This window comes from Strix uralensis, chromosome 15 (genome assembly GCF_047716275.1).
Source record: "Strix uralensis isolate ZFMK-TIS-50842 chromosome 15, bStrUra1, whole genome shotgun sequence".
Taxonomy (NCBI): Eukaryota; Metazoa; Chordata; class Aves; order Strigiformes; family Strigidae; genus Strix; species Strix uralensis.
Window position 1 is genome coordinate 3,274,964 of NC_133986.1, and position 24,379 is coordinate 3,299,342.

The following is a 24,379-nucleotide window of genomic DNA, read 5'->3' on the forward strand; positions in this document are numbered from 1 at the left end:
TTGCATGTTCACATATGAACAGAAACTCATTTTAGGGAAGGTAAGTGGGAGCACTGGGCCTTCTGCTGGTTTCAAAAGTAGAGCTCCCTGAAAATTCTGCACAAGCACTGTTTTGCTCTCAGTAGTGACCCACAAAGACCTAATTAAGGAAGGGTTACTGACTTTTACTGTATGTTCCCAAATTATCATGGAAACAAAAAGAGAGACACTTGCAGGTGCTGTCCCCACCAAATGCTTGGACTCTCTCCTCACGCTGTCATGTAGAATCAACTTTATTGGGGGTTCTTGTCTAATCTACTAAGAACTGGGAGAAAAATAATCTTAGTACCAGATTTGTCATCCGATCAGCGCTTATTTCAAATATGTGTGTTCCATTCACAAAATATGCAACCCGTACTGGTATTATACTGGTACTGGAATTTTAATAACATAAGCACAATGCATATAACGCAATCGGTTTTGACTCTAAATCAGAGGATGCTCCCTAAACAGTGCACATGAAAATTAAATACTGAATGACTCCTGCCACCATCTCTCTGTTCCTATCACTTCTCAGTGCATTGACCGTCACTCTTGTGACAGCTAATGTCTGCAGATCTGCTAAATTTCAAAACATTCACATCAGTATTGGCTCACAGCACAGTGCACTACACCTAAGTACACAGAAGTCAGTTTCTAGAAAAAGATAATACCAAACTCCTCATTTTATTCAAGGGAAAGTTTTAAAAATAGAATTTACTCCAGAGTACACAGCAGTCCCTTAGGGGCTATTTATTGTTGGAGGCTGCTCAAGCCTGCATTAGTACTGCAGTGAGCTTTTTGCCTCATTTTAAGTGAATTTACTGATTGTAACTAACCCCCACAGTCATCAATCCTTTACCAACAGCACTGGTACAGCTCCTCTCTTATTAGAGTTGTCCAGAACACCTCAAATAAGCTTAAATCCCTCCCAGAAGTGCTCCTGCTGGAAGCCTGAGAGGGTCTTTTGGGCCTGTTTTGAGCTCCACAGAAGTAATCAGCAGTGCCCCTGATCGCGGCCTGTGGCTGGAAGGGGGTTCTCATCTTTCATGGAAACGGCTAAGGCTAAAAGAAACAGCAAACGGATAGCCAGTGTTAGTGACAGGTCTCATCCTCAAACCCAAATACAATCATGGAAGATTTTCAAGGGGGCACACCCACCTCCCCAAAAAACCCCACCCTGTAATTCTGAACACCAGCTATGCTGAGCATTACCTATCTGCGAGCAAGCACCTGAAGATGAAATTTTCCCTAATCTCATCACCCAACATCCTTCCACCCTCAGTATCCAGTTCCCTTATTTCACCTGCAGCCTAAGGATAAACTGCTCAAAGACGATTTTTAGGACAAGGCTTCCTCCCTTCTTTTAACAAAAGCTACTTTCAGAGCCTAATGCACCCCTGAAATACCACGTCCCCGGCCCAGAAATAAAGCTGCTGGGTGAAACACCTGCCCTGTCACAGCAAAACTCAGCAACGCTGGAAGCGTCACCCACGGGCGCTCCCAACACCGGTCGTGTTGGACGTCGGGAGATTCGAAATTTACGCGGCGGCGACGCCGCCGGGCCCGGGCCCGCCCCCCCGGGGGGAGTTGGCTGCCGGGCTGCAGCCTCGGGACGAGGTCGGGGAGCGGGGGGAGAAGGGGGCGGGAGGAGAGGGGGCGGCCCCCCGGCGCTTGCCGCTGGCGCGGGGAGCGGGCCCGCGGCGGCCGGCACGGAGGGGTCCGCGCCCAGCGCGGCCGTTCGAGGCCGGCCCGTCTCCCGCACAACCGCCGCTGGCGGGCGGCGCCATGGCCGAGCAGCGCCCACCGCGGCCGCTCTACTTCCCCCACTTCCACGACCGCGCCGAGCCCGTCCCGCGGCCGGCCGACGGCCGCCCCTGGACCCTCTTCGGGGCCGGGCCACGGCAGCCCCCGCCGGCCGCCGCCGAGATGCCCCGCTGGGCCGCGGGGCTGGCGCCCATCCTCTACGAGCCGCTGCGCTTCTTCTGCCCGGCGGCAGCTGCGGCGGAGGGCGGGGGGGCGGCGCGGCGGCCCGGGGAGCAGCCGCAGCTGGAGGGCGAGATCTGCGAGCTGGGCATCCGCCTCAAGGAGCTGGAGCTGCAGGCGCTCGTCGGCGACGGCTTCGACGCCCAGCAGTGTGCGTCCCGCCCGGGGCCGGGGGCGCCTACGGCCGGGGACAGCCGCCGCGCCCGCGCCCCGCAGCCTGCCCGGCCCCGAGAGCAGGGCTGGGGGTCCGGGCCCCTGCACAGCCCGGCCTCGAAGGCGGCAGGCTCCTCCATCCCTACCCCCCCCAGCCGGGATGGGCGCGGCCGGCCTTGGGCTTCTCTTTGCCCACAAGGACGCGGCAGCGCTGCTGCGGGGCGAGCGTTGGGGTCCCGCCCCCCCACTGCTCCCGGCCGCAGGTGCCTGCGGGAGCACGCAGGGAGCAGGGGGTAAGCCGCTGTCAGGAGCCCTCTGCCCCCGTCACTGGTCAGGGGCAACCGGCTGAGGGCACAAAGTAAAGGAGGCACAAGAGTTACGGATGTGGACAAATGAACAAAACCCACAAAGTCATTAAGTGTTAGCAAAAAACCAATTTAGACACTGCTCAAAAGAGAGGGAGGTTGTATATGCAAAATGTGTCCACTACTAATGAGATCCTAGGGATGTAAATCAGCATTGATGTAAAATATAGGCCACTGATGACCACACAGAGGCATTTAAAAAAAAAAAAAAAAAAAAAAAAGTAGGGCATTTTAATTTTAAAACCTGCTGGCCATGAAGGAAATACGGGAAATAAAATAGTTCAGCAGATAGTGATTACTGAGTTCCAGTAGGGAGGCTAACAACTCTAAGGGATGCTCTTTTCCTTCAAGGCCACAGCCGGGAAACTTTCAGGAGTGCAAAGGTTAGAAGAACATAGAAAAAAATGGCCATCAGATATACACATTCAAAGGAAGATCTCAAATTCGGAGAGGTAGTTTGCATACATTTACTTTTTAGAACAGGAAATAGGTTTTTTCCTTTGTTACAGCAATACATACCTTTTTCCATTTTAGTACGTATTTTTTTCAATACATGTGAGAAACTTTAGTCTTCAGGTATTTGCTAGACAAGAAATTGTAAGGAATATTACTAGTTTTCTTAACACATTTGATTTTCTTTAAAGTATTAATAACAAAATTAATGACAAACTATGTTTCTTTCCTGTTTAGATAAATTTCTGAAGGCACTGAAAGAAGAAAAGATACAAATGAAAGCAAGGCAGAAGCTGAAAAAACAGCCACCAACATGAGGATTATTTCAGCTGGATATTCTGTCACTCTATCAGTATATTTTAATGGATCATCAATATTATTTTTCTACTTCTTATATGCTATTCTCCTGCCTAATTAAAAAATAGAGTATATTTTCTTGTTGACTTTTTTTGTGTATTATTTCTCTGGTACTAGTTACTGATAACACCACTATGTATTTTAACATTTTTTCTCCAATTACTGTAGGCAAACAGGATGGATATTTTCTTCAAAAACACTAAGAAATTAACACTGCTGATGTCAGGATTCATAGCAATCCATTGATGATGTTCAAGATACACGTAGCAGGGAAACACAGTAATTTCAATACAAAATACAGAGAGTTTTGTTTTAATTCTAAGTACGTTAAGTAAGTGCAACGTAGTAAACAGATACAGTCAAAAGTCCTATGCCTCCAAGCAAGCTTTAGAAAACTACTTTCCAATTAGCATAAAAATCTTTTTTACAAACACAGTGTATTACTGTGTTTAGTGTACCACAAAATTACAGAAGTTATGGCTTAAGTTAATTTTTAACAATAGTCACATGACATTGACTTTCAACTAACATTTTACTATTATTTTAGGACTAATGGTGCTTAGGCTAAAACCTGTGGCAGTTTTTGAAGTGACATCATCCTTACGTTTGGAAGGCATCTCCTTTCATGAGAAAAAATGGACAGAAGCAACAATGACAGATCGAAGATCTGCAGAACATCTGCCATTAAAAAAGTAATGCCATATTGGCATCAAGAGTAACCTAAACAAAGTAGTAAACAGGCTCAGCCAACTGATGAAAAGATAATTACTTTTCCCTGTTCTAATTCAAGAGCAGTAGGTGGCAGCATGATATAATAAAGTTACCAACCCTGAAGCGATCATATTTTGGCAAGCAGCTTTTTTTAAAGAGTAATATTTCAATCTGCTTTTTTAAAAATGCATTCAAGTTGCTCGACTGTGAAGCATTTTAACACAATATGGTATCATAATTTTATTTCCTATTACTGCTTATTACAGCATTCACTTCTGCTATCTTAATCTTTCCAGCCAGATTTTGATCTACGCTACACAGTTATAGTAAAAAAATATCTAGTTTGTAACTCCCATTTGCCAATCAGCAAACTATAATAATCACATTTTATCAAAGCAGCTAGGAGATCTTAAACAGAATCTTACCATTCACTATTGCTGTTGTCAGTCAGGTGTCTCTGTCAATACGGCAATTCGTGGTTGCATCTGCTAATCAATATGCTTTTTAATGAAACAAAGCTTGAGCAGGGCCAGGGGGAGCACGGTAAGGTCAGGTTTTATCCAGCGCTCCAGTGTGCCTCAGGCAGGGCAAAGCAAGGGCGCAGGCCCTGGGCCAGTGCAGGAAGCCCGGGGGCAGGAGTGGCGACAAGACTGCCTCTGCCATAGGCCCACGGCGGGCTCTCCAGGGCAGCCCTAAAACCTACGAGTACCCTCGCAGGCACAATTGCAACACGGCCCAGACCAGGGTGGGAGCCAGGCCCTGAGCTTAAATGGGGCTCCCAGGCCCCTGGGGCAGAGGGCAGGCGGTGGAGGGCCTGGGGGGAGGCTGGTCAGGGCGCCCCCACGGCCCTGAGAGCCCCCACACACTGGGTCGGGTGTGCACAGGCCCAGAGTAGCTGCCATAAGCATCCCCCTCTACACTCCAAATCCATCGTTCACTCCAATATAAACACCCTCCCTCTTCAGCTTGCTTAAATCCACTCTTTAGGCCCTCCTTGGCACCATTTAGTTGCTGCTTAGCTCTTCAGAGCCTAATTAGTGACATGTGCTTTGGGCTAAACAGTTCTCTTTTCACTAGTTGGCATCTTAAGTTATCTTTCTCCAGAGAGCACACCACAAGTAACTTCCAAAGCGGGCTTCTTAGAGGTATTTGTACACCTGGTTGGGAAATGCTAACATAATGACTGATGCTTTATCTCTCTTTCCCACCACGTCTTGGAGGCTGAAGCAGTAAATATATAAAAGGTAGATCTAGGTGCCTAAAGAACCAAATTATTACCAAAATACCTTGGAAATCTGGGCCTCAGTGTTTTACAGCTCCTTCTGCAGAATGAGGACAAGAAGCCAAAGGGTTTTGAGGCTAAACCTATGAACAGATACTGAAACGGTTAATTACTATGAAAATGGGAACTGTATTAGTGCCTAAATACCAGAAGACAAATTCAGATAGGACAAAAAGGGCCAATATACTGGGGTCTTCAAAGACTTCATGCAGAAGTTCGAGCTTTTAAATCAAGTTAAGTAGCAGAGGAACTCTTCATTTTCCCAAATCTCCAGAACATTCCCCTAAACCAGTCTTTTTCCATGGTTATTGCAAGGGCCTACAAGGATTTCCATTACATATGATCACTGTTTCCTATTACTTCCCCTCACCATTTACCAGCTCTTTCACTTTGCATCCAGCTCTCATCAGCCATTATTCATTCAGGTTTTCTTGGCTTAAAGAGAGTTACTTTTCCCAGCACACCGTTTAAATCTCTTTCCACCTGTTGTTCAGTTTCTGTCATGTAGCCTTTATGTTAAAACAACACTTCATATTTAATTACTGGGTGATGCAAGGAATAACATCAGTTAATATGTAATCTCAATTAAAGTTGCCTGGGGACACACAACTACTGGAAAAAAAGAAAATCAGTTGGCTCGTATGCCAAAAGAAGTCACAATGGTTTCTCTTGGCCAACATCAGCCACGGCACTCTGCTGTCAGGGTCAAAGTCCTTTCACTGAAGCATCTCAGCTTTCCAAGAAGATCATTAAAGGATGGTGGCCGTCTTCACTGGAAAGCCAGTTTGGCCTTCTGTGTGTGAAGTAGCACCTACAAAAAGTAACTTAGAGACTGTAGGGGAAACATGAGACATACGATGGCATATTTCTGCCTGGAAAGAATCACTGCACTTTCAGTTGGAAATGCTAACACATTCATGTGCATGAATCTGGTGGGAGAGTAATAAGCTTGTACTAATAGCCTGGACAAACCACCAGTTAACCATAATGGCACATATGTTGATTCTCATTTGTCCGTGAACATTTTATTTACCTTTATTTTTCTTCTCTATTTCCACCTGACCTTATTACATCCAGTAATTTGCTCTCATCTCTGTAGGCTTACGGGTTCATCTCAAAACTGATCTATTTATTGTTTCCTTTAATTAAATATATATTTCCTTTAATTAAACATATATTAAAAAACATTGAATAAGCATTCTTGCTGCAGCTTTTTATTCACAAAGTATGCATCATTAATTTTTTTTAATTGTTTCTCTTCTCTTAGACTGCTTAGGGAAGGCTAAACTTGACATTTATATGCTGGCACAGCTCAGATCTGTTTCACATAGCTGCCTTGTGACTCAACAAATCTATCCTTATGGCATTCAAGAAAGAAACATTAGGCTACAATTTTGATTCGTGGGCAGAGATCTCAAAACATCAGTAGGTTGCTCCCATTTCCAATCCTTAACAAAGAAGGCTTCTCAAAAAGCAGTGTCATGTCTTCTCAGCCAACCTTAGGGCTGAGCAGTGACAGCTGTCTTGCTGAAAGAGCTGTGTCTGCACCTACAGTGATACTCGTCCTCCCCAAGGAGGGCCCTCAGGTCTTCTGAAACCCGAAGCAGCCTTGGCTGCTTTATGATGGAAAAAATTAGATGCAAAGCCATTTGAAAACAAGACTGCATTTAAGCTTTAAAGTATTTTATACCAAACAGTTGGGTCCATCAAATTTCAGACTGCTTTATTTTAGAATTTGCTATGTTAAAATTCTCCAAATAGATACTCAGTCTTATTACAATGGATCATTAGAATGTAAATTAATCTTCAAGTAAAGCTGCCTTAATTAGCTCAGGGACAGATTACAGAGGAAATCCAAAAGCACTAAAATATCAGAAAATTATTTTTCTGCTTTCAGCAGTGAATGCTGCATGATAGATTCACCCATGCTGAAAAATCAGGGCTAATATCTCAACATAAAGTAGGGAAATCAAGAGCAGCACTTCTTAACTCGAGGAAACTTGTCCTCTTGTTTGGGAGGTAGTGTTTCTTAGGATCACTGACATCTAGATACTGAATCAAAGAGATGCTAAACGGGAAGCAGTCAATAAGTGGTGCAGCCTTTGGCCTTTCTAAGGAAACATATAATTATTAATAACACTAGTCAGTTGTTTAATGTTACACACTGAAAACATACATTTGCAAAATAGGCTGAGACTTTGGAATATCTTGAGAGAAGCCAGAACAACCCCTTGAGCCAATTTAAGCACTCACAGTCACAATTTACATATATATAAGTGTATCTTAAGTATGCCATCTGTCCAGAACCTTAGTAGTGATACATACACTAGGAAGTTCATTTATCCTCTATTTTGGGAAGATCCTTTCCTGCCTTTTTTTTTCTCTGAAACTAAAAAGAGAAGGAGGAAGGGTTAGATGTGTTCCTTGTAGTAAATTTAACTTCTAATTCCAAGTTTCCTGCATCACAAATTACACAAAAGCAGTACAATCAAAAGCATATACCTGCATTTTCCTTTTTCTTTTCATTTCACTTCAGACTGACAGCAGGAAACTTAGGCCTGAGTAAATACTGATAAAAACCACAGTAACTGACTGAATAATAGGGGAAGGCATAGGGGACATTAAGGTGAGAACAAAAACACACAAAGGAAACACAGGATCACAAGCTGTCTTCAAAACCCATGGGCTTGCTGGTTACTGTCCTGCTCACCTCTGTAAGGTAGGCAAATGCCTTTCTTCAGAGCGAATGCCACTGCTGAAATACATGGTTTTAACCTGTGGAGTTCTTGAAACTCCTTTGCTATCCTTTGCCAGGTTCTGCCTCGAGAACACAAGCAGTGGGACCCCTACACAGCTCCAGGAGCCTGGCAAATCCAGGGGAAAAAACATGCTCATGTTTTAAAGCAGCTGATCTAAAGAAAAAGACACAGCAGGAACAACCAATAAGTAGCAACATAGATTTTAAGACATTTTATTTAATGTGCAAAATTGCCAAGAAAAAACATGTACAACTTCAACTAAGCTATAGCCACTAACATGAAAGAAACTATTATATGTACTCATAAGCTTCATTTCTATAATCACCCTATGGTTCAGAGTAAAAACACAGCCATTTGGTAATGACCCAGAACATTTTAAATGCCTCCTTTTCAGTGATATGTAAAATTCTACCACTGGTGTGGTTTTATGTTTGTAATTGCAAAAGGAACCAGTTCTTGGAGATTTCCCTTCTGATTGCATAGTATAAAATTTTAATTATTTTCTTCTCTTTCAGTTTAATCCCTAGACTTGGCTTTACAAATCACACTCAATTTTGCAGCTCTGTCTTCAGACAACTAATTTTCCCATTTACAGCTGAAACACTTATAAATTTTGAGCAGTTTTCACAGACACAGCCATTACAGTTTAGTTGAATCAAGCTGTGAACAACAAAGATAACATGGATATTTGTAATCATGCAGAGCTAGTCCTTTCCGTAATTCAAAAACATAAGAAAAGTTCATTTCATCAGAGATCTGTTGTATGGGAAATAAGACAGTTTATTGATGTAACATCTCTGTGAAAAAGCTGTTATTGGAAAGGTTTCCTAGAACATACTGAAATAGTATCAGGAGGTGGGGTTTTTTTCTTGTAAATTCACATATACTTAAATGCTACCAGAGGAACAGGTAATTTATAGTCTTGAACAATTACCAAGCTCCATGAAATAATAAATAGTGCTTCATACTAAAGTATCTGCTTGCATTCCAGGGTTTCAGTATTTCTAACATTATTAGTTCAGCTTTTCACCAGGAGTGAGGAGAGGCAGTCCCTTCACCCTGCTTTATGGACAGAGACACTGAGGCATAGTCAGATTAAGCACCTTGCCCAGGACCAATCCCAAATTCTGAAGAAGGGTCAACTGCACTCTGATCTCCTAATTCCAGCTATCCATAACCAGAGAGCATCCTTCCTCTGTCTGCACAATTTTAAGATACTTGTGGTGAGTAGTTCACTGAGACAATACTGGATCACTCCTGCAGTCCCTGAAGTAAGCAGGTGTTTTACCAATAACTTCAGTGGAAGATGCTATCTGTATTCATGTTTTGCCTTAATACTAGTATGACATCTGTAAGTATCACAAAGTAGAACATGGGCCAAAGCCATAAAGTGCCATAATTAATTAAAAATTACATCACCTATGTTGGTTGCTACTTCTATCACACCAGCAGTATATCAGCAACTAAAGAGTGCACCTCTGTGTACACCAATGTAAAAGTCAAATTCAGAATGCACAGCAATGGCAAGAAAGACATTAAATAAAAATAAAAGGTCACAGAACATTGGAGTTTCTGCACTGTACACGTCCTTTTTAACAAGAACCAAAGAACTGCCCAGAACAGACCCTTTGTTGGGTCTGAGCTGTTTCTGCTGGGTTGCTAAATCCTAAACCAAAACTCAAGCCTCAGTAAGATGGGTTCTATCTTATTTTCCAAAATTTTTGGCTTCACTGTCATTTTTTCTATCAAACGTGACCTCAAATACAGTTTGAAGAACCCAACGCCAACATTAAATGAAAAAAGCCTTCCCAGTCTGTCATAGAAAGATTAAAATTAATTTGGTGGAGGATAAAGTGTTTGGGGTTTTTTTACTACTTACAGTGTTGAAAGTAGTAGATAAAGGCAAGGACAAATAAACCTTAAGTTTACTTACATTCAGATCTCCCATGTTTATAACTCTGAAATAGAATACACTGTTAGTGTTGCTATTTTTGCACTGTTTTAACAAATGAAGAAATCAAGAGCTAACCAAATACATAAAATTGATTCCAAGCAGTTAAATTCAAGACTCTTTGAACAGCCATAGTAATCAATTCATAACTAATTAGTGTCCATCCACTGCTGAAATAGAAGGTTTACCACCTATTCTTCTACTTCACTTGCTTTTTAGATCCTGGTGAATCCCTGGCGTAGGCTGCTCTATTCTGCTGCATCACATCCCAAGGTATCTATTGGTTAAGTTTGCTGGTGATGCAGGACCTAAAAGCCCCCGATTCCTTGCAAAAAGCCAGAGTTAAGAACCCACAAATTTCTGAGTTCATGGTTTAAAAAATTAATCATATACACAGGCACTCTTTACAAGGTCCCACTGGAGACTGCAAAAGTCAGTGCTCCTTGCCAGATACACGAGGTTTTAACTGATGCCAGTGTGTTACAGTGTTTAGACATTGGTTTACAAAGCACAGAAATGCACTGAGCTGCAGTGGAGAGGGACATACTTTGGAAGAAAAATTTGCGTCCTCTTTAACTATTGTACTCAGTGGAATCAGCTTTCTGTATTATTTACAATCATTTGGACCTATTATTGCCTAGTATGTAAATGTGTATTTATAAAGTTACAAAATTATTTACAGAATGTAATATAGTTTCAAGCTACTCCTTGGGAATGAATCGAGCATGGAAATTCATGAAAAGTCAGGCACTTCTTAAAACAAGAATTTTAACAAATGCAAAAAAATCAAATTCCTGAAACACCACTTCATGGTATTTGTAATTATTTTTGAGACATCTGCTATACATTTGACCACCTAACTATTTAAAACCCATTTCTCATCTTTCATGAGCTTCATAACAGTAAAACTCTGGCAACTAACTCTTCCTTACTGCTTCTGTACACATTAAAGAACCTGAAATAGATGGGGACAAATAGATGAAGAACTAGTTTTCAAAAAATATTTTTGGACACACACAAATATATATATGAGTATGATAAAATATGGTCTATGGTCTCAAGGCGATTTTAAAGACATGAAGTATTAGATGATTTGGGGGCATGTCAACAGTTTTAAAAATCAGGACCTAAACCACCATTCTGCCATACCACTTTGGTGACTATAGGTTTTATGTCTGTAGGTATTAAGGGCCGCCCAAAGGGCAAATGTGTACATAAGGTAATCTATCCACCTCAGAGCCCCATCGAAATCCCTGTCTTATCTCCTATGTCTTGTACACAGCCCAAGGAAGGCTTTTCCTAACAAGAATCATCAGATGCGCACGTTTGTGATTGCATGGCAAAACATCTTTGATCGAGGATGTGCAATGCAGTTATTCTCAATAGAGATTCTGCAGTACTAACCAGGTTTGCCTTTATGACTTGGCCATCTTAAAACTTCTTTTAAAGAGCAAGTCAGTACGCAATTCATTTACTGACCTATATAAATCTCATTTCCACCAGTCGAGTTTTGCATTATTTATTTACAAGAGAAAGGCAAGAGTTAAAAAAAAAAAGCATTCTCAATGAGTACTCTTATCCTCATTTTGCATGCTTTAAAATGAAAAAGTTTAACTTTGAAGTATTTTGATAAGAAAAAAAAAAATCTTATTCAGTCCTGAAGTTATGGCCAAAAAATTAACCCATGAAAAGAAAAGTCTACCACAGAAAGTGGTAGACTTGACATACTGATTCCATATAGCACTGTTACAAAGTCTACAGTGCTCTATATAAATAACATTGTAGTAAACAAGCTTAAGCTAACTCATTTCTCTTGGAACACACGCTGCTTTGTAAAAATTGCTTAGCAGACCAGTAATGCATCTGGAGCAATCATGGAGAACTAGGTAGATATTTACACCACAGACTTATTTTCAGTATTACATCTGTTTTACTCCAAACAGCTGTGTGCTTCTAACCTTTTACAGAGGGGTAGTAAGCGGAGAGAGGAGTGATCTGCTCCATCAGCCACAACAGCACACTGAGCAGAAGAGGGCTGTTGCCCCGCATGCGCTCTGGCTAGTCAGCAGTCCTGATCCGAGCCAACCAAACTTGCCCTTTTCCACAAAGCCTTTTAAAAAAAAGAGGCTAATGGTATTAACATACTAGCATACTATATGATCATGCCTTTTTTTTCCCCTCCCTCCTAATGATGTAGTAAAATATATATAAAATGCCACACAACTTGATGTTTTATTGCAAGAGATTACTTCAAGTAACTGGAAACCACTCATGTTAATTATGTCATTCTCTCATGTGGAGCTGCACAGAGAATGCACATGGCTTACACAAAGGAGTGGAAGCATAAATCGATACACTCTCTTGTGATAGGACTGAGCCTTAATTTATGCATATTGGTCACTGACAGTGAAAGGAATGCACCTTACTGAGAACAGCTGCCAAAACCAACTATTTTCCAGTAGGCATGATTTAACATGCAACAGAAGATCCATGGCTTCCAGACCTTTAAGGTACTCCTGACCCGTTAATGTCCTTCAAGTTCTCTCACACTTGTTTTCTTCCTAACCCATTTCATGTCAATGAGGTACAAGAAGCTGCTCAGATTTGTTTATGTAAGAGAAACGCAAGGTCAGGACCGTAACTGATTTACAGCATCCTTGGACACAGTACTCAGAGCTGCTCAGACGTGTACAGGATGAACAAGGTCAGCAAAACAAAGTGACTTCTGCCAGCTCAGAAAATGCTGCTTTCAAGCTTCCTCAGACTTTTAGAAGCTGGCAGTTAGCTCTTATATTTGCAGTGCAGGACTAAAAACAGTACATTAAGATGTAATTAATTCTTTAACAATCAGACATCTTGAAATATAATGAAAACTGCTGTTAGCTTTATATGGATGATCCCTTAAACAAGGCAGTTCTGCCACTCAATCCACTAATGCTTTTTCTACCGGCTTTGCGTTTTTATCTTACATTTCTTACATGTCTCACCTTTTCAAAGTTAGTCTGAAAAAGAAATGATCATTACTTATGATAGTTTTCCCATTTCTATATGTAGGATTTGCATGCACTTCTATCAGGTTCTACCCATAATATTATTAGATATAAATATTATTCACATTTCTAGACTGAGTGCTAGAGCTTCTCTCAAATCCAGATAATATGTTTCTCTCCCCAAACGACTGTCAAATAGTGCCCTCTTATCCTCTTAACATTACTGTTCTACTGATGTTAATAAATATCACACACAGTATACCTACTGAAAGTGGTCATTACACACATACCAAGAAGTAATTTTACATGCATTTCATTTGCAGATGTTTCTAATGATGATTTACAAATCTGACGACAAATAGTGGTCAGAACGTCAACATTTTTGTACACAGAAAACAGTATTTTCACCCAAACACGTAACAGAATTTTAAAGAAAATTGGGGCACTTAGTAGAAAAACCTTAATGACTAGGTTTTTATCAGTAAAAATCACATTAATATATTCCAATGAGGTTATAACTTTAAATGGGTATACTTTCTTCTTTGAAATCAGTATTGAAAAACTATATTGTAATTGTAGCCATACAAAATGTTTATTATATTACAAATTATTTGTACACTGTATTTTCACTTTATCATTGCTTTGTGCTCAGTATAAATATTACAGCATGATTTTTCTTTCCCAGGAATGTCCTTACTGTCTTGATATAATCTTACTTTGTACTTAAAAAAAAATACAGAAACCTATTACAAACAGGATAAAAAGCCATTATGAATGAAGAATGTAAGATGTCTTCATGAATAAAGTGCACCACAATGGTTTCAGAGTGATGGTTCGGGGAATATTCAATAGACTGCACATCACCGATACAATACCAAACAAAATTAATTTTGAAAGTCTAACAGGTCTTCCTCAGTAGTATGAAGAGTACTTTGTTTAACTTTACTGAAATGTTTTTTTCTTTCTAGAAGGCTATTTAAATGTTTTTATTTGGGGTTTTTCCTGTCTGTTCATTTTGTTTGCATGTAGGCATTCAAGCCCTGTATGTCTACATAATTTCCAAACTTTTTCATTTCCAGTATGGCAAGATACATGCTTCATCGAATAAGATATAAGAGGCTTTACCTGCACACATTTTTCAATAGAACTACTAAGTTGCTTAAATTTAAGAATGGGCAGAGATTTAAGAATGGGTAGAGATTTACAAACAGAGCTAAGTGTCGCAAAAGTGCTGTTTAAATCTGGTATGTCCTACCTCCTGTGACTCTTCTGGGACTATGTTGTAACATCACTCTCCCAGCTCTATGACTTCAGCACTCCCATCAACGATGCTGTTTCCATATTTGCAGCTTTAGGATAAGTCTGCAAAACTGGAGTCTAAGATACAGAAATTTATTTCAAGCACATTTCACTCCCGTTGCACAGAAGGGCCTATCTACTTGCAAAATTTCATTGGGCTAAATAGAAGAACCATTCAAAAACTGAGGTAATAAAGCTGATGCAAAATGTGGCTAACCCGATTTAGTGTAGATTTCACTTACCAAGTTAGAGTAAGCCAGTTATGAACCAGCTTAGGCTAAATAAAATTAAGCTACTCTTCAATTACGTCTACACTTACATTACAATGATTTAAATGACTAAAAAAACAAGCAGAATATTGTTCAAGGGATTCTAGTGAAACTTGAATGTATACATGAATCCTAGTAGAGAAACTCAGCCTTGCTCTCAGTGAGTGAAGTTCCCACTGAAGCCAACCAGAACTAGTCTTTTTATGGCACTCTGAGTTTGGCCCAGTATTTTTAAGTTATTTTAAAGTGTGATATTCTTAGGCAGCTATTAATTCAACATAATTTCGATGTATTGTATTACACTGATAACATCAGTATTATTTAGCTGACAGGTAACTGAGAGCAGTCTGTCTTTACTAGACTTATATTTATATGAAAGATTGAGTTTCTTTGGTTGTTTTGTATCCAAGTCACCCAAATGTGTATTTGTGTACTCCAGACATAGCATGTTTATATTGATCATTACAATTACTAGGGTTTTCTTTTTTTTTCTTTTTTTTTTTCTGCACTTGATTTATGGAAATTTTCTGACTATAACAGACTAGTCACTTATATAAATATACAGCACATATATACATAGAAATTACAAAAATACATTTTATTTATATCTGATTTTTAAATAAAAAAAAGAAATTTCACATTTGTTGAAAGATTAGCTAGCATTCCAAAGGCTTCTGCAATATTTAAGGTATTGGAGCAGAAGATATCTGTATATCCTATAACTATGTATCACAATCTCAGGCAGGGTTTATATTATACTTATTTGGGGAAAAAATAGTTCTGCTTTAAAAGTTTGTGCTTCGTCAATTTCTTCTTTTAACCTCTGTTCTAGTCTCTTCTCCCCTCCTCTCATTTTATCGATGGCCAAAAGCTAAACCAAGTTCCCTTTCTCACCTCAGTAAAGACCAAAGAAACTCAGAGAAATGAAATGATCAGACAAAATAGCACAAGCAACTGAGAATAACTTAATAACTTACTGAAATGAAGGACATTACCTTTAACTCCAGTTGACATCAAACATGCCCAACACAACAAATTTTGCAACAACTTCAGTTCCCAAAGCTAATTGCTGAAGGAACTGAAAACAATTGTTCATGATCTCCAACTAGTTTGTATAACTGCAAAAGATAAACTACTGTTTCATTCAACTGGTTTGATTTTCTTTTAGGATTGGATTCATACAACAATGCAATTTAATAATTAGTGACCTTTATCTTGCACAATATAAAGTCAGCATAATTTCTGGAAATGCTCCATTTTTTCACAGAACATTAGTATTTTTGTTAATCCATGTCATTGTTTACTTATTTACATGTTAATGTAATAATCACATCCTCTACATTCAGGACTTCCTAGGTGTGCATTCACTGTTCCAGTGTAATCAAAATCAACTGCAGCTTCAGGTAGCACTTTCTGGCATCCCTTTAGTAGATATCATTGTTTAAGAAAGAGAAAAAAGCACTGTGTTAAACAGAGGTTTTCTTGTCCAAGCAGGTGCATTCATTATTCCAGGTTGGAAAGACTTGCCTCAAAGGTCTCAGGTTCACCAGCTTCACATGCATTCAGACTGAAAAGCCTGAATATAGAGCAAACACAAATAACCTTTTTTCATTTCTCCTGGAAGCTTCTAGCACCAATATCCTTTTGTTGGCTCGTCATGCATTGTATTCTCTCACGCTGAAAAAACTCCCCTCCATAACTCATCAGTGGCATTGAGGGACAAGGTAGCCACCAATTATCAAAATATCATTCTCCTTCTTCACAGTCTTCTCTTCTTTCACTTCTTTGTACTGTTAATAGGATGAGGAGAATCGGGGCTATTTACAGGACATTTATTTGTATTACTTACTCATCTCAAATTCTTTTGGTTTGAATACAGTCTCTAGAATGAAAAGGCTGAATCGCTCTGCATTGCTGGAATCAGCATCCCTTATACAATGTCCTGCAGCAAACAATTAACATTGCCACCACCACACCTACTGTGGCCTTTAGCTAAACATGTTCTATTGTATTTTCTTCTTTAATCAGAGTTTTGACATGCAGAAGTTATTTTCAGCAGCTCTGCCTTTGGGCCTGCAAACGAAACATTGCTGTGGCGCAGACACGTTCAGCAGCATCTCTAGTGCCAATGGGTCATAATACAAGAGCTGAGAGTGACAACTGCATATGATCAATCTTATCCGTATTAAACAGTAACTTGGCAGCATTTCCTTAGCTGGCAAGCAGAATTACGTATCTTCAGAGTCCTGTTGCTCTACTTGAAGTCATTTCAAATGTTGACTTTTCAGACAGAGAAAAACGCCATCACTTTGGCACAATTCACAGCAAGTTTGTAACTGAAAATGAAAGGAGTCATTTGGCTACCCCAGGTTGCACAATATAAATACTGTGCACAAAAGATACTAGACCTGGAACTCAAACATATCTGTTTGCTTCTTGGCCAGCTTAGCAACTTCTTCTCTTATTGCCTTTACGAGGGCAGCTGTAGAAATGTTGGTGAGAGGAGCATCAGACGGGTCATTTTCTGTCAGACTTTGCTGAGAAGCGGCGGTGGACGGCAAAGGAGCTTGCTCCAGGCTGGGGTGCATGCTCGCTTGCTGGCTGTATTGGCGAGGAAGTCGTGAAGGAGAACTGTGTTGGTAGCGGGACCGTGGATAAGCCTCGATGTATCCAGGTAGTGGTACCTGTAGAGCATTGTAATTATACAAAATTATACAGAACAATTGATCCATAGTGCCACCTGTCCCTGGGACAGAACAAGATGTAACAGAGAGGACCGTATGAAGAGAATGTAAACCTCATACTCCTAAGGGTCCATTTACAAACGTCTATCTTGGCATGTGTCTTTTATGCACATATGTCAATGTACCACATACTCAACTCCCCAGACTGTGGCAGCAAAAACACCTAGCAGTGGAAACATTGCGTGTCCTCATTTTTCATCACTGCAAAAAGTCAAAGGGAGAAGGCTTTTCTGGAAGTGTGTCCTCTGCTTACTGTTCCTCCGAAACATTCCAGTTTTAAACAGACAGCACCACTACATTTCAGGACACCAAAAAGCCTAGAACAGAAAAGTAGAGTTTGCTGATTTGCAGCCACTGTATAATTCAAGTCAGCCAAGTCTCTGGACTTACAGTTCCCAATAAAAACTCACTAGATCCAGACAACAGGGATAAGCTAAGGTATGCCAACCTGGAAACTCAACACTGACTTCTCAGAAGTATCAGGATTTCTGGCCACATTTAACAGAATTACATGAGGGATTCGCAACTTTACTCTGTTGTAACTTCACTGATTTCAGCCCCAAGTTACACTGGCTAAAACTAAAATAATAACGTAGGCCCTTTAGTCACTGTGAGATACTAAATTTCCTTCACAAATCCATGAACCACGATACCAGTCTTTATAGTTTTCAGAAGTATTTAGTGCATCAAGTAAAAATAGTATTTATTTATGTTTTGCAGAAGTCTATAGAACAGGAAACTACAGCCCTTCATTTTGAAGAAGGCTTTATGTTGTTATAGAAGATAACCCATAACCTATTACTAGGACAAGATAATTTCTCCTTGAGAAAAAGCTTACCAGCTGATCATTCTAGTCCTTGCCAATGACAAGTTAGGAAAGCTCAGTGACACTTTTTTATGAACTGAGTGACTCAGAAAAGTACACTTGCCTACACTATACTCAGAATACTACACTTATAAGTTAACTGGTAAATTTCCACAATGTTTAATCACTGAAAGGTTACATGTTTTTACTTTCCAAATACATTAAGGTTTTATGTAACTTACAATACAGGTGGGCAGGCAGATGTCTCAGCTAATTCTGGGGTTTCAGTCAGGCTGAGGTGTAAGGTGCTTCACCCACCAGGGGTAATGCTTTGGTGGGTATGCCAGAAGCAGAATTTCAGAATTTTAGGTGCCTGCAAGCAGACTGAAGTGTCAAGATGTAAAACATCTGCCAATTTTGTATACCTTCTGAGGAACATGGGACCTCAGCATGGACTTCAGAATGACAGCTTTGGAATTTTGCTTAAATCCCATTTTGACTCTGGCCCTGTGAAAGTTTAACAACCCCTTGGGTGCTTTTGAAAATTTTGCCACTTCAGGCATCTAAGAACCTATCAAAACCTGACCACTAGGATTTACACATGCTCTATACGATCTTAGATATCCATCAAGCGATGAAGAGAACGTCAGACACCTTCAGTATGGTGTGATGAGACAAACATAGGAAACAGGCGTGATATGAAAGCGATCATTAAATGCAGTTGCATCTGTTTAGTTTACAATAGATTATTCAAGACAACTATTTTAGTAGTACACATGAACACACCACTAGAGGCCACCAGGTTACTACTTTCACTAAGCCTTATCTAGCAATTTGGAAAACAAATGCTTTGTTGGATACAGTTCCCTTCTCCCACAAAACTTAGTGCTTCAGTACTTACCTTTTAACTGAGAAAATAGTACATTACAGTAAATTAAGCTTATAATTCTTTGTTGTCAAATCTCCTGTTTCCTATGTCCCGTTATTTACAGTCCAGCTAGTGGAAATGCATGAAAAGGAAGGAATTTCAATTTTCGCCTTATAGATATTAAGCCTTTGTTCTTACTAATTGTCAAGAAAACCTTGGAAGCATGATCAAGCTATAATCTAGAGGCTCAGAAACCACAAAACATCCAGAAACTCAAACTCCTGAGTATTACTTTAGATCTTTATTTTTTGCAGTTTTATTCAGGCTTTCTGACCATATTATGTTGCTAACACTATTAATAGTTCCTCTAGTAATGATTTTCAAATAAAGACAATTTATTGACATATTTTCAGTCACTGGGACGTGCAAATTCATTGTAGAAACTGAAGTGGTTTGGTTTTACATTTTTTTCCTCTTCTGCAAAGTCACAGGAGGGCTGAAAGTCTGAGTAGCAAGAAGTTGTTAGCTCTGAAATGGGTAAGTGAAGTTAAAAGGAATATTTGTTTCCTGTGAATTCTATATTGCCACAGTTATTTTTCAGACAGCTTCTTGCATCCCTCTCCAGTCCTCTGTGTACGGTCCACTGGCACTAACTGCTCTTCCCACCTTTCCCTGAAGACAGGGAAACCCACAACAGGTTTACATTCTTCTCCTTCCAGAGAAATAAACTAGGGGTCAGAGACTTGCATTTCAGTTTGTTTTCAGTCTCCCCTTCTGACAAGTGATATCTGACTCTTTTTTCCTGAGACTGCAGCCAAGGAGTAGGGGCATACGAAAGGGAAAAAGAATGGAAATAAAATATTTTTCCTGGTGTTTTTTTTTTTTAAATTTCTTCTTCTTGGAGAAAAAGTTTAAAATGATTGCTCAGACACAAGGGTCCTCCTGGATTTAAAATGTCAGTAGGGTTAAAAACAACAACAACAAAAAACCCGAAAAAATAAACCAATGAAAAGAAAAAGGGTTTCCATGCTTTAAAGGGCAGCTCCGGGAAGGGAATCTGTACCATGGCATCAAAAGCCTCCAGGTGTCAGGAACACATCAGCAGATGTGCTCAGCTTACAGATGAACATCTTCTTTCTTGACAGTTCAGCCTACAAATTCAGACTTGCATCTGACAGTCAAACTGAATTCTTTTCCTTGCAGGCATCAGGAGCAGTAATAAAGATTTGGCAACAAATAGCCGCCTCCAGGAACATTTATGTGACTGTGTTGTCTCTTGCTTAGCTGCTCAAAGCCAACTATTAGACTGCAAATGCAATTCACTAAAATATTCTGTTGATGATATGCACAAGGAAATAGAATCCATCTCCCAGTTTGTTTAGATTAATTGGTTCTGCATAAATACCAGATGTGAGCTCAAGCAGCAGAATTGATCTTTTTTTTTCCTAGTGGAAAAAAGCCCTAAATTTTAGAAATTGTTTCAAACATGATAAAATACTGCAATTCATTTTAGGATGTCTCAACTTTATTTCTTTGAAATATAGGTATGTATAGTTTGGACTAAAAATTACATCTGTCCCAGGCTAGCACTGTGCAATTAATTATTTAATTTATGATCTGTCACTGCAGCCTGCAGGAGGACTTAAAACACTGCACAGCGGCACTGCAGCAGAGCCAGGAGCTAGGACTGGGGAGCTGGGCTGCCTTGAGAGAAGCCTCCAGGAGGAGAAGATGCTCCCCAGCTTCCAAACAGCACAAGGCCACCTTGAAAGGTAGCATCACCTACTCCTGCCATGTGTCTATCCAAATATTTAACTTCTGCCTTGGGAAAGAAAAATGGTACCTAACCCACCAACTTTAAATGGGTGCCAGCCCCTAACCCAGTGAATACTTAAACTCTCTAAAAGACCTTGCAATTCATGGGATGGACACCTAAAGTATCTATGCCACCCTCTCATAACTCTTCACTGCTAGAGATTATTACCATTCAAGAAAGAATTATCTTGCTCAGATTCTTTGCTGATCACTTAGCATTGCTTAAAACCTCTCCTCTGCAAATCCCAGAAAATATATGTAGTTAGAAAGGCAAGGATGCTTACTGAGTCTGCCCACTGCCCTGGTAACTCATTCTCTCCAGCATAGGGCATCCAGGCTTGGTTCCTGTACGCGGTGGGTGGTGTTGGAATAAAATAGCCTGTGAAGCCAGGTCGGTTTGCTGCTGGTATGGCAAATACTGCTGGTACGGTATTTCCTATTAAGAAAGAGAGTACAGATAATTAATAGCTGATAGCTGACATTTTTCAATGCTTATAACTGGCCTTAGTAATTTTTTAATTTTTTTATTGGTGAGAATGATCACCATCAGTTGTATGTAAGGCTCCCACCATCTGACTAGAATATCTCTATAATGCTGGGAAATACTGCAGAAGGCAAGATTTGCAGTTGTCTGTATAATAATAAACAGCCTTCAGATAAAGGTATGAGGACTTAGCCCTTAGGACTTGATCCTTGTAAAAACTGATCTTCATCAAAACTTTGAATCATTGGAAAAAAAAAACCCAAACCTTTTTTTCCTGTTATATTTGCTTCCTGCTTCCTTGTATTCAATTTTTAGCTATTGTTACCATGAGTTTGAGAGTAGTGCACCTTTCTTTTCAACAGCAGGTTACAGAGCATTCAGTTTACATGGTGGAACTGTCTTAATATCTCTAGGCACAAAACCTACAAAAATGAGTGAGATACACATTTAAAAGACTGTAATCTCAACAACCCCATCATAAAACTTCAATGCTTCCTTAAAAAATACCAAGGCCCTACCTGCTCGATTCCTTTTCCAGGAACAGTCCATGACCGCAATAAATTATGCAGCTACAACTTAATAGGAAACTTGCTGACACCAAATCTGTTTTATCACACTTTGATCAAGATGTATGCATAAGGATGTCCAGGAAACCTTCTACTAAAATTTCACTGTCATACTCCAAGTTGAGTGGGAGAAACCAGCCTTCCTAGTACGAGGTTCAGCCAAATCTCTGCATATGGTTACATCTGCTCTTTCAGGTAGGGTTTATAACTGGGACTCACAGAGATGCAGAGAACAATGTGGTTGTTGCTGCAATTACTCATATTATCCACAGGCTATAACTGGGCTGTCTGGAAGACCAGCATCTTCTTGCACGCTCCCACTATTTATTTCCCTTGAGAGAAGCCATCATTACTCTATGTATTTGCCAAGTTTAGACTAAAGTACAAACAACTTGCTTTTCCAGTAAGACTTCCTTCTTTTACTGTCTATTTACACATGAAGGCAGACACCAGCAATATACTAAAGCTACACTAATGTCACAAAAATCCTCATTCCTAAATCCTGGGTGGGAAGGCTCTATATCATCTTTATCAGGCAGTAAACAAACCATGTGGACGGTGTGTTCTGAGTACTCAGTTATAATACATGGACATGTATTTTACTTTTCAGATTCACAGAATATAGGAAAAATAACAACATTTATGTGAAAACAGAAGAGCCAGTAATCCCCATAAGAACACAAAGTACAACTTAAGCATTTTCACTGAGGAATGGAAGTACAGTAACATTGGCTAGATGGGCACCAGCTCTGTACTAGACTCAATGCAGAGAAAATACTCTTCTTCCTTCCAACTGCACATCATTTGAATATTGCCACTAATTGCTCTCAGTAGATACGATGCTACTGTGTAAGAGATGCCAGCAAAGTGGCAAGACATGGGCATTCTCCCAAACTTCATACAGAGAATAATTGATAGAAATTAGCATCACTTACTGGCTGTTTCAAATATTTGTCCCCTAGAATGTCATTTACAGCCCTTGCACATCCTTGCTCCTGAACACTCTGTAAGGGGGTTAATGCTGCCTACTCTGATAGATGCTGGGAACACCGCACAGGCACACGCACAGAAATAGAAATACTCAAACAGCGACACCCATCCCCACAGCAGTCTCCACAAAACCAGTGATTTATAAGTTCTCAATGACCTCCCATGCAGTCCTAGCTATGGATGCAATCAGGGCTTGCTAAGAGGAGAAAAATATATTTTGTAGCACAATTCTTTCCAGAGCAAAAATCTGTTTCAAGACTGTCAAAAAAAAAAAAAAAAAAAAAAAAACCCACCAAAAAAAACCAGAAAAAAATTGGAAGAAAAATGAGGGATACGTCATCCAAAATATGGACTAAAAACCTCTATGTTATGATTGACATTTACACAGTGTTTTCTACTGTTAGGGACTAAGTCCAAGCTTTCATTTTGACATTGGGTGGCAGTGCCTTTTCACCCATGTCAGCGAGGATGCTGGAGTCACTCAGCCATCAGAGAATCAGTCACCATGGAATTGCTATGGATCAGTGTGATCTATGATGTACACCTGCACGGCAAGTAGCCACAGGGTATCTCACAGGACCTCTATCCCAATTCTTCCAGCCCCTTGGTTTGGAAGGACACGGGCTAAGAGATACGGACAATCTTTGTTCTTCCCAGATCACAGACAGCACAAAGTTTGCTATTTTAAATGAGTCAACAAGGCTGGAAATAAGTATTCTTCAGACATGTAGAGAAGAAAGTGCTCCTCCTGTAGATGACATGTGACTTCTACACCACAATGCTCTTTTATTCATTTAACCACACCAAAATGAGCTACTATTCAAACTGAACACTTAATTAGCTGATGTAATACCTCATCCCAATTCTTACTGCAACATCATTAACTTAGAGCTGATGTTGATGGGCTGCATGAGAGCAACATCAGGCTGTTTCATGCCAAATCGGCACCTGCAGCAATGTTTCTTCATGTATTGAGGCAATAAAATTTTTTTTTCCTATCAGAACATTAGAAATCCTTGTATTAAAGTTGCAGGTTTCTCACAACTCTCCTTGTCTTTCCCTGTACTATAGCCTTTTCTAGCATCTATCATATACGAAAGTTTCCTCCAACTACCCCCAGAATTATTCTAGGAAACTCCACAATGTACAGAAAGGTCACTTTGTCTCTTCTGAAATGCAGCCATTCTTCAGTGGCAACATAACATACCTGCTTTAACATACAGCAATAAAATCTCCACATCACTGTAAATGATAAAAAAGCATATATCGCACAGAACACATTACTGCAGACATGACGATGGAGCTCTTGGTAGTGTGGCATATTTATAGCTTCAAATGCTTTAAAATGAAAGGGTGAGCATCTGCTCTTTTCAGATTCACATGCACCGTTTGCAGAAGGTATGACAAGAAGTGAAAGTAGAACCTACTATATTTAATTAATTGACAACAGGTTTGCATAACAACATTATTATTCTCAGTAGGCGATTGCTGAATACAATGCAGATAACACTATA

At 40.0% G+C, this 24,379-nt stretch overlaps 2 protein-coding genes across 2 annotated transcripts in view; one reads left to right on the forward strand and one right to left on the reverse strand.

Annotated features, from left to right (window-relative positions):
• The first annotated feature begins 1,806 nt into the window (after positions 1-1,806).
• On the forward strand, positions 1,807-3,418 carry C15H11orf91 (chromosome 15 C11orf91 homolog). Its single transcript, XM_074885008.1, has 2 exons — positions 1,807-2,155; positions 3,213-3,418. The coding sequence occupies exons 1-2, from the start codon at positions 1,807-1,809 to the stop codon at positions 3,290-3,292; spliced, it is 429 nt and encodes a 142-aa protein (XP_074741109.1). The 3' UTR covers positions 3,293-3,418.
• A 4,862-nt stretch (positions 3,419-8,280) lies between these two features.
• Positions 8,281-24,379, reverse strand: part of KIAA1549L (KIAA1549 like) — an 84,327-nt gene continuing 68,228 nt past the window's right edge. The window contains exons 21-22 of the mRNA XM_074885143.1: positions 21,110-21,261; positions 8,281-17,277 (exon numbers count right to left, since the gene is read on the reverse strand). Of these exons, the coding sequence (XP_074741244.1) occupies positions 16,996-17,277; positions 21,110-21,261 (434 nt within the window). The 3' untranslated portion in view covers positions 8,281-16,995. The remainder of the gene's footprint in view (positions 17,278-21,109; positions 21,262-24,379) is intronic.

Excerpts from the sequence above, each read along its gene's own strand:
- C15H11orf91 (XM_074885008.1), top strand. The coding sequence starts at position 1,807 with ATGGCCGAGCAGCGCCCACCGCGGCCGCTCTACTTCCCCCACTTCCAC. Across the intron at positions 2,156-3,212 it reads CGGCTTCGACGCCCAGCAGT|ATAAATTTCTGAAGGCACTG; the intron begins GTGCGTCCCGCC and ends TTTCCTGTTTAG.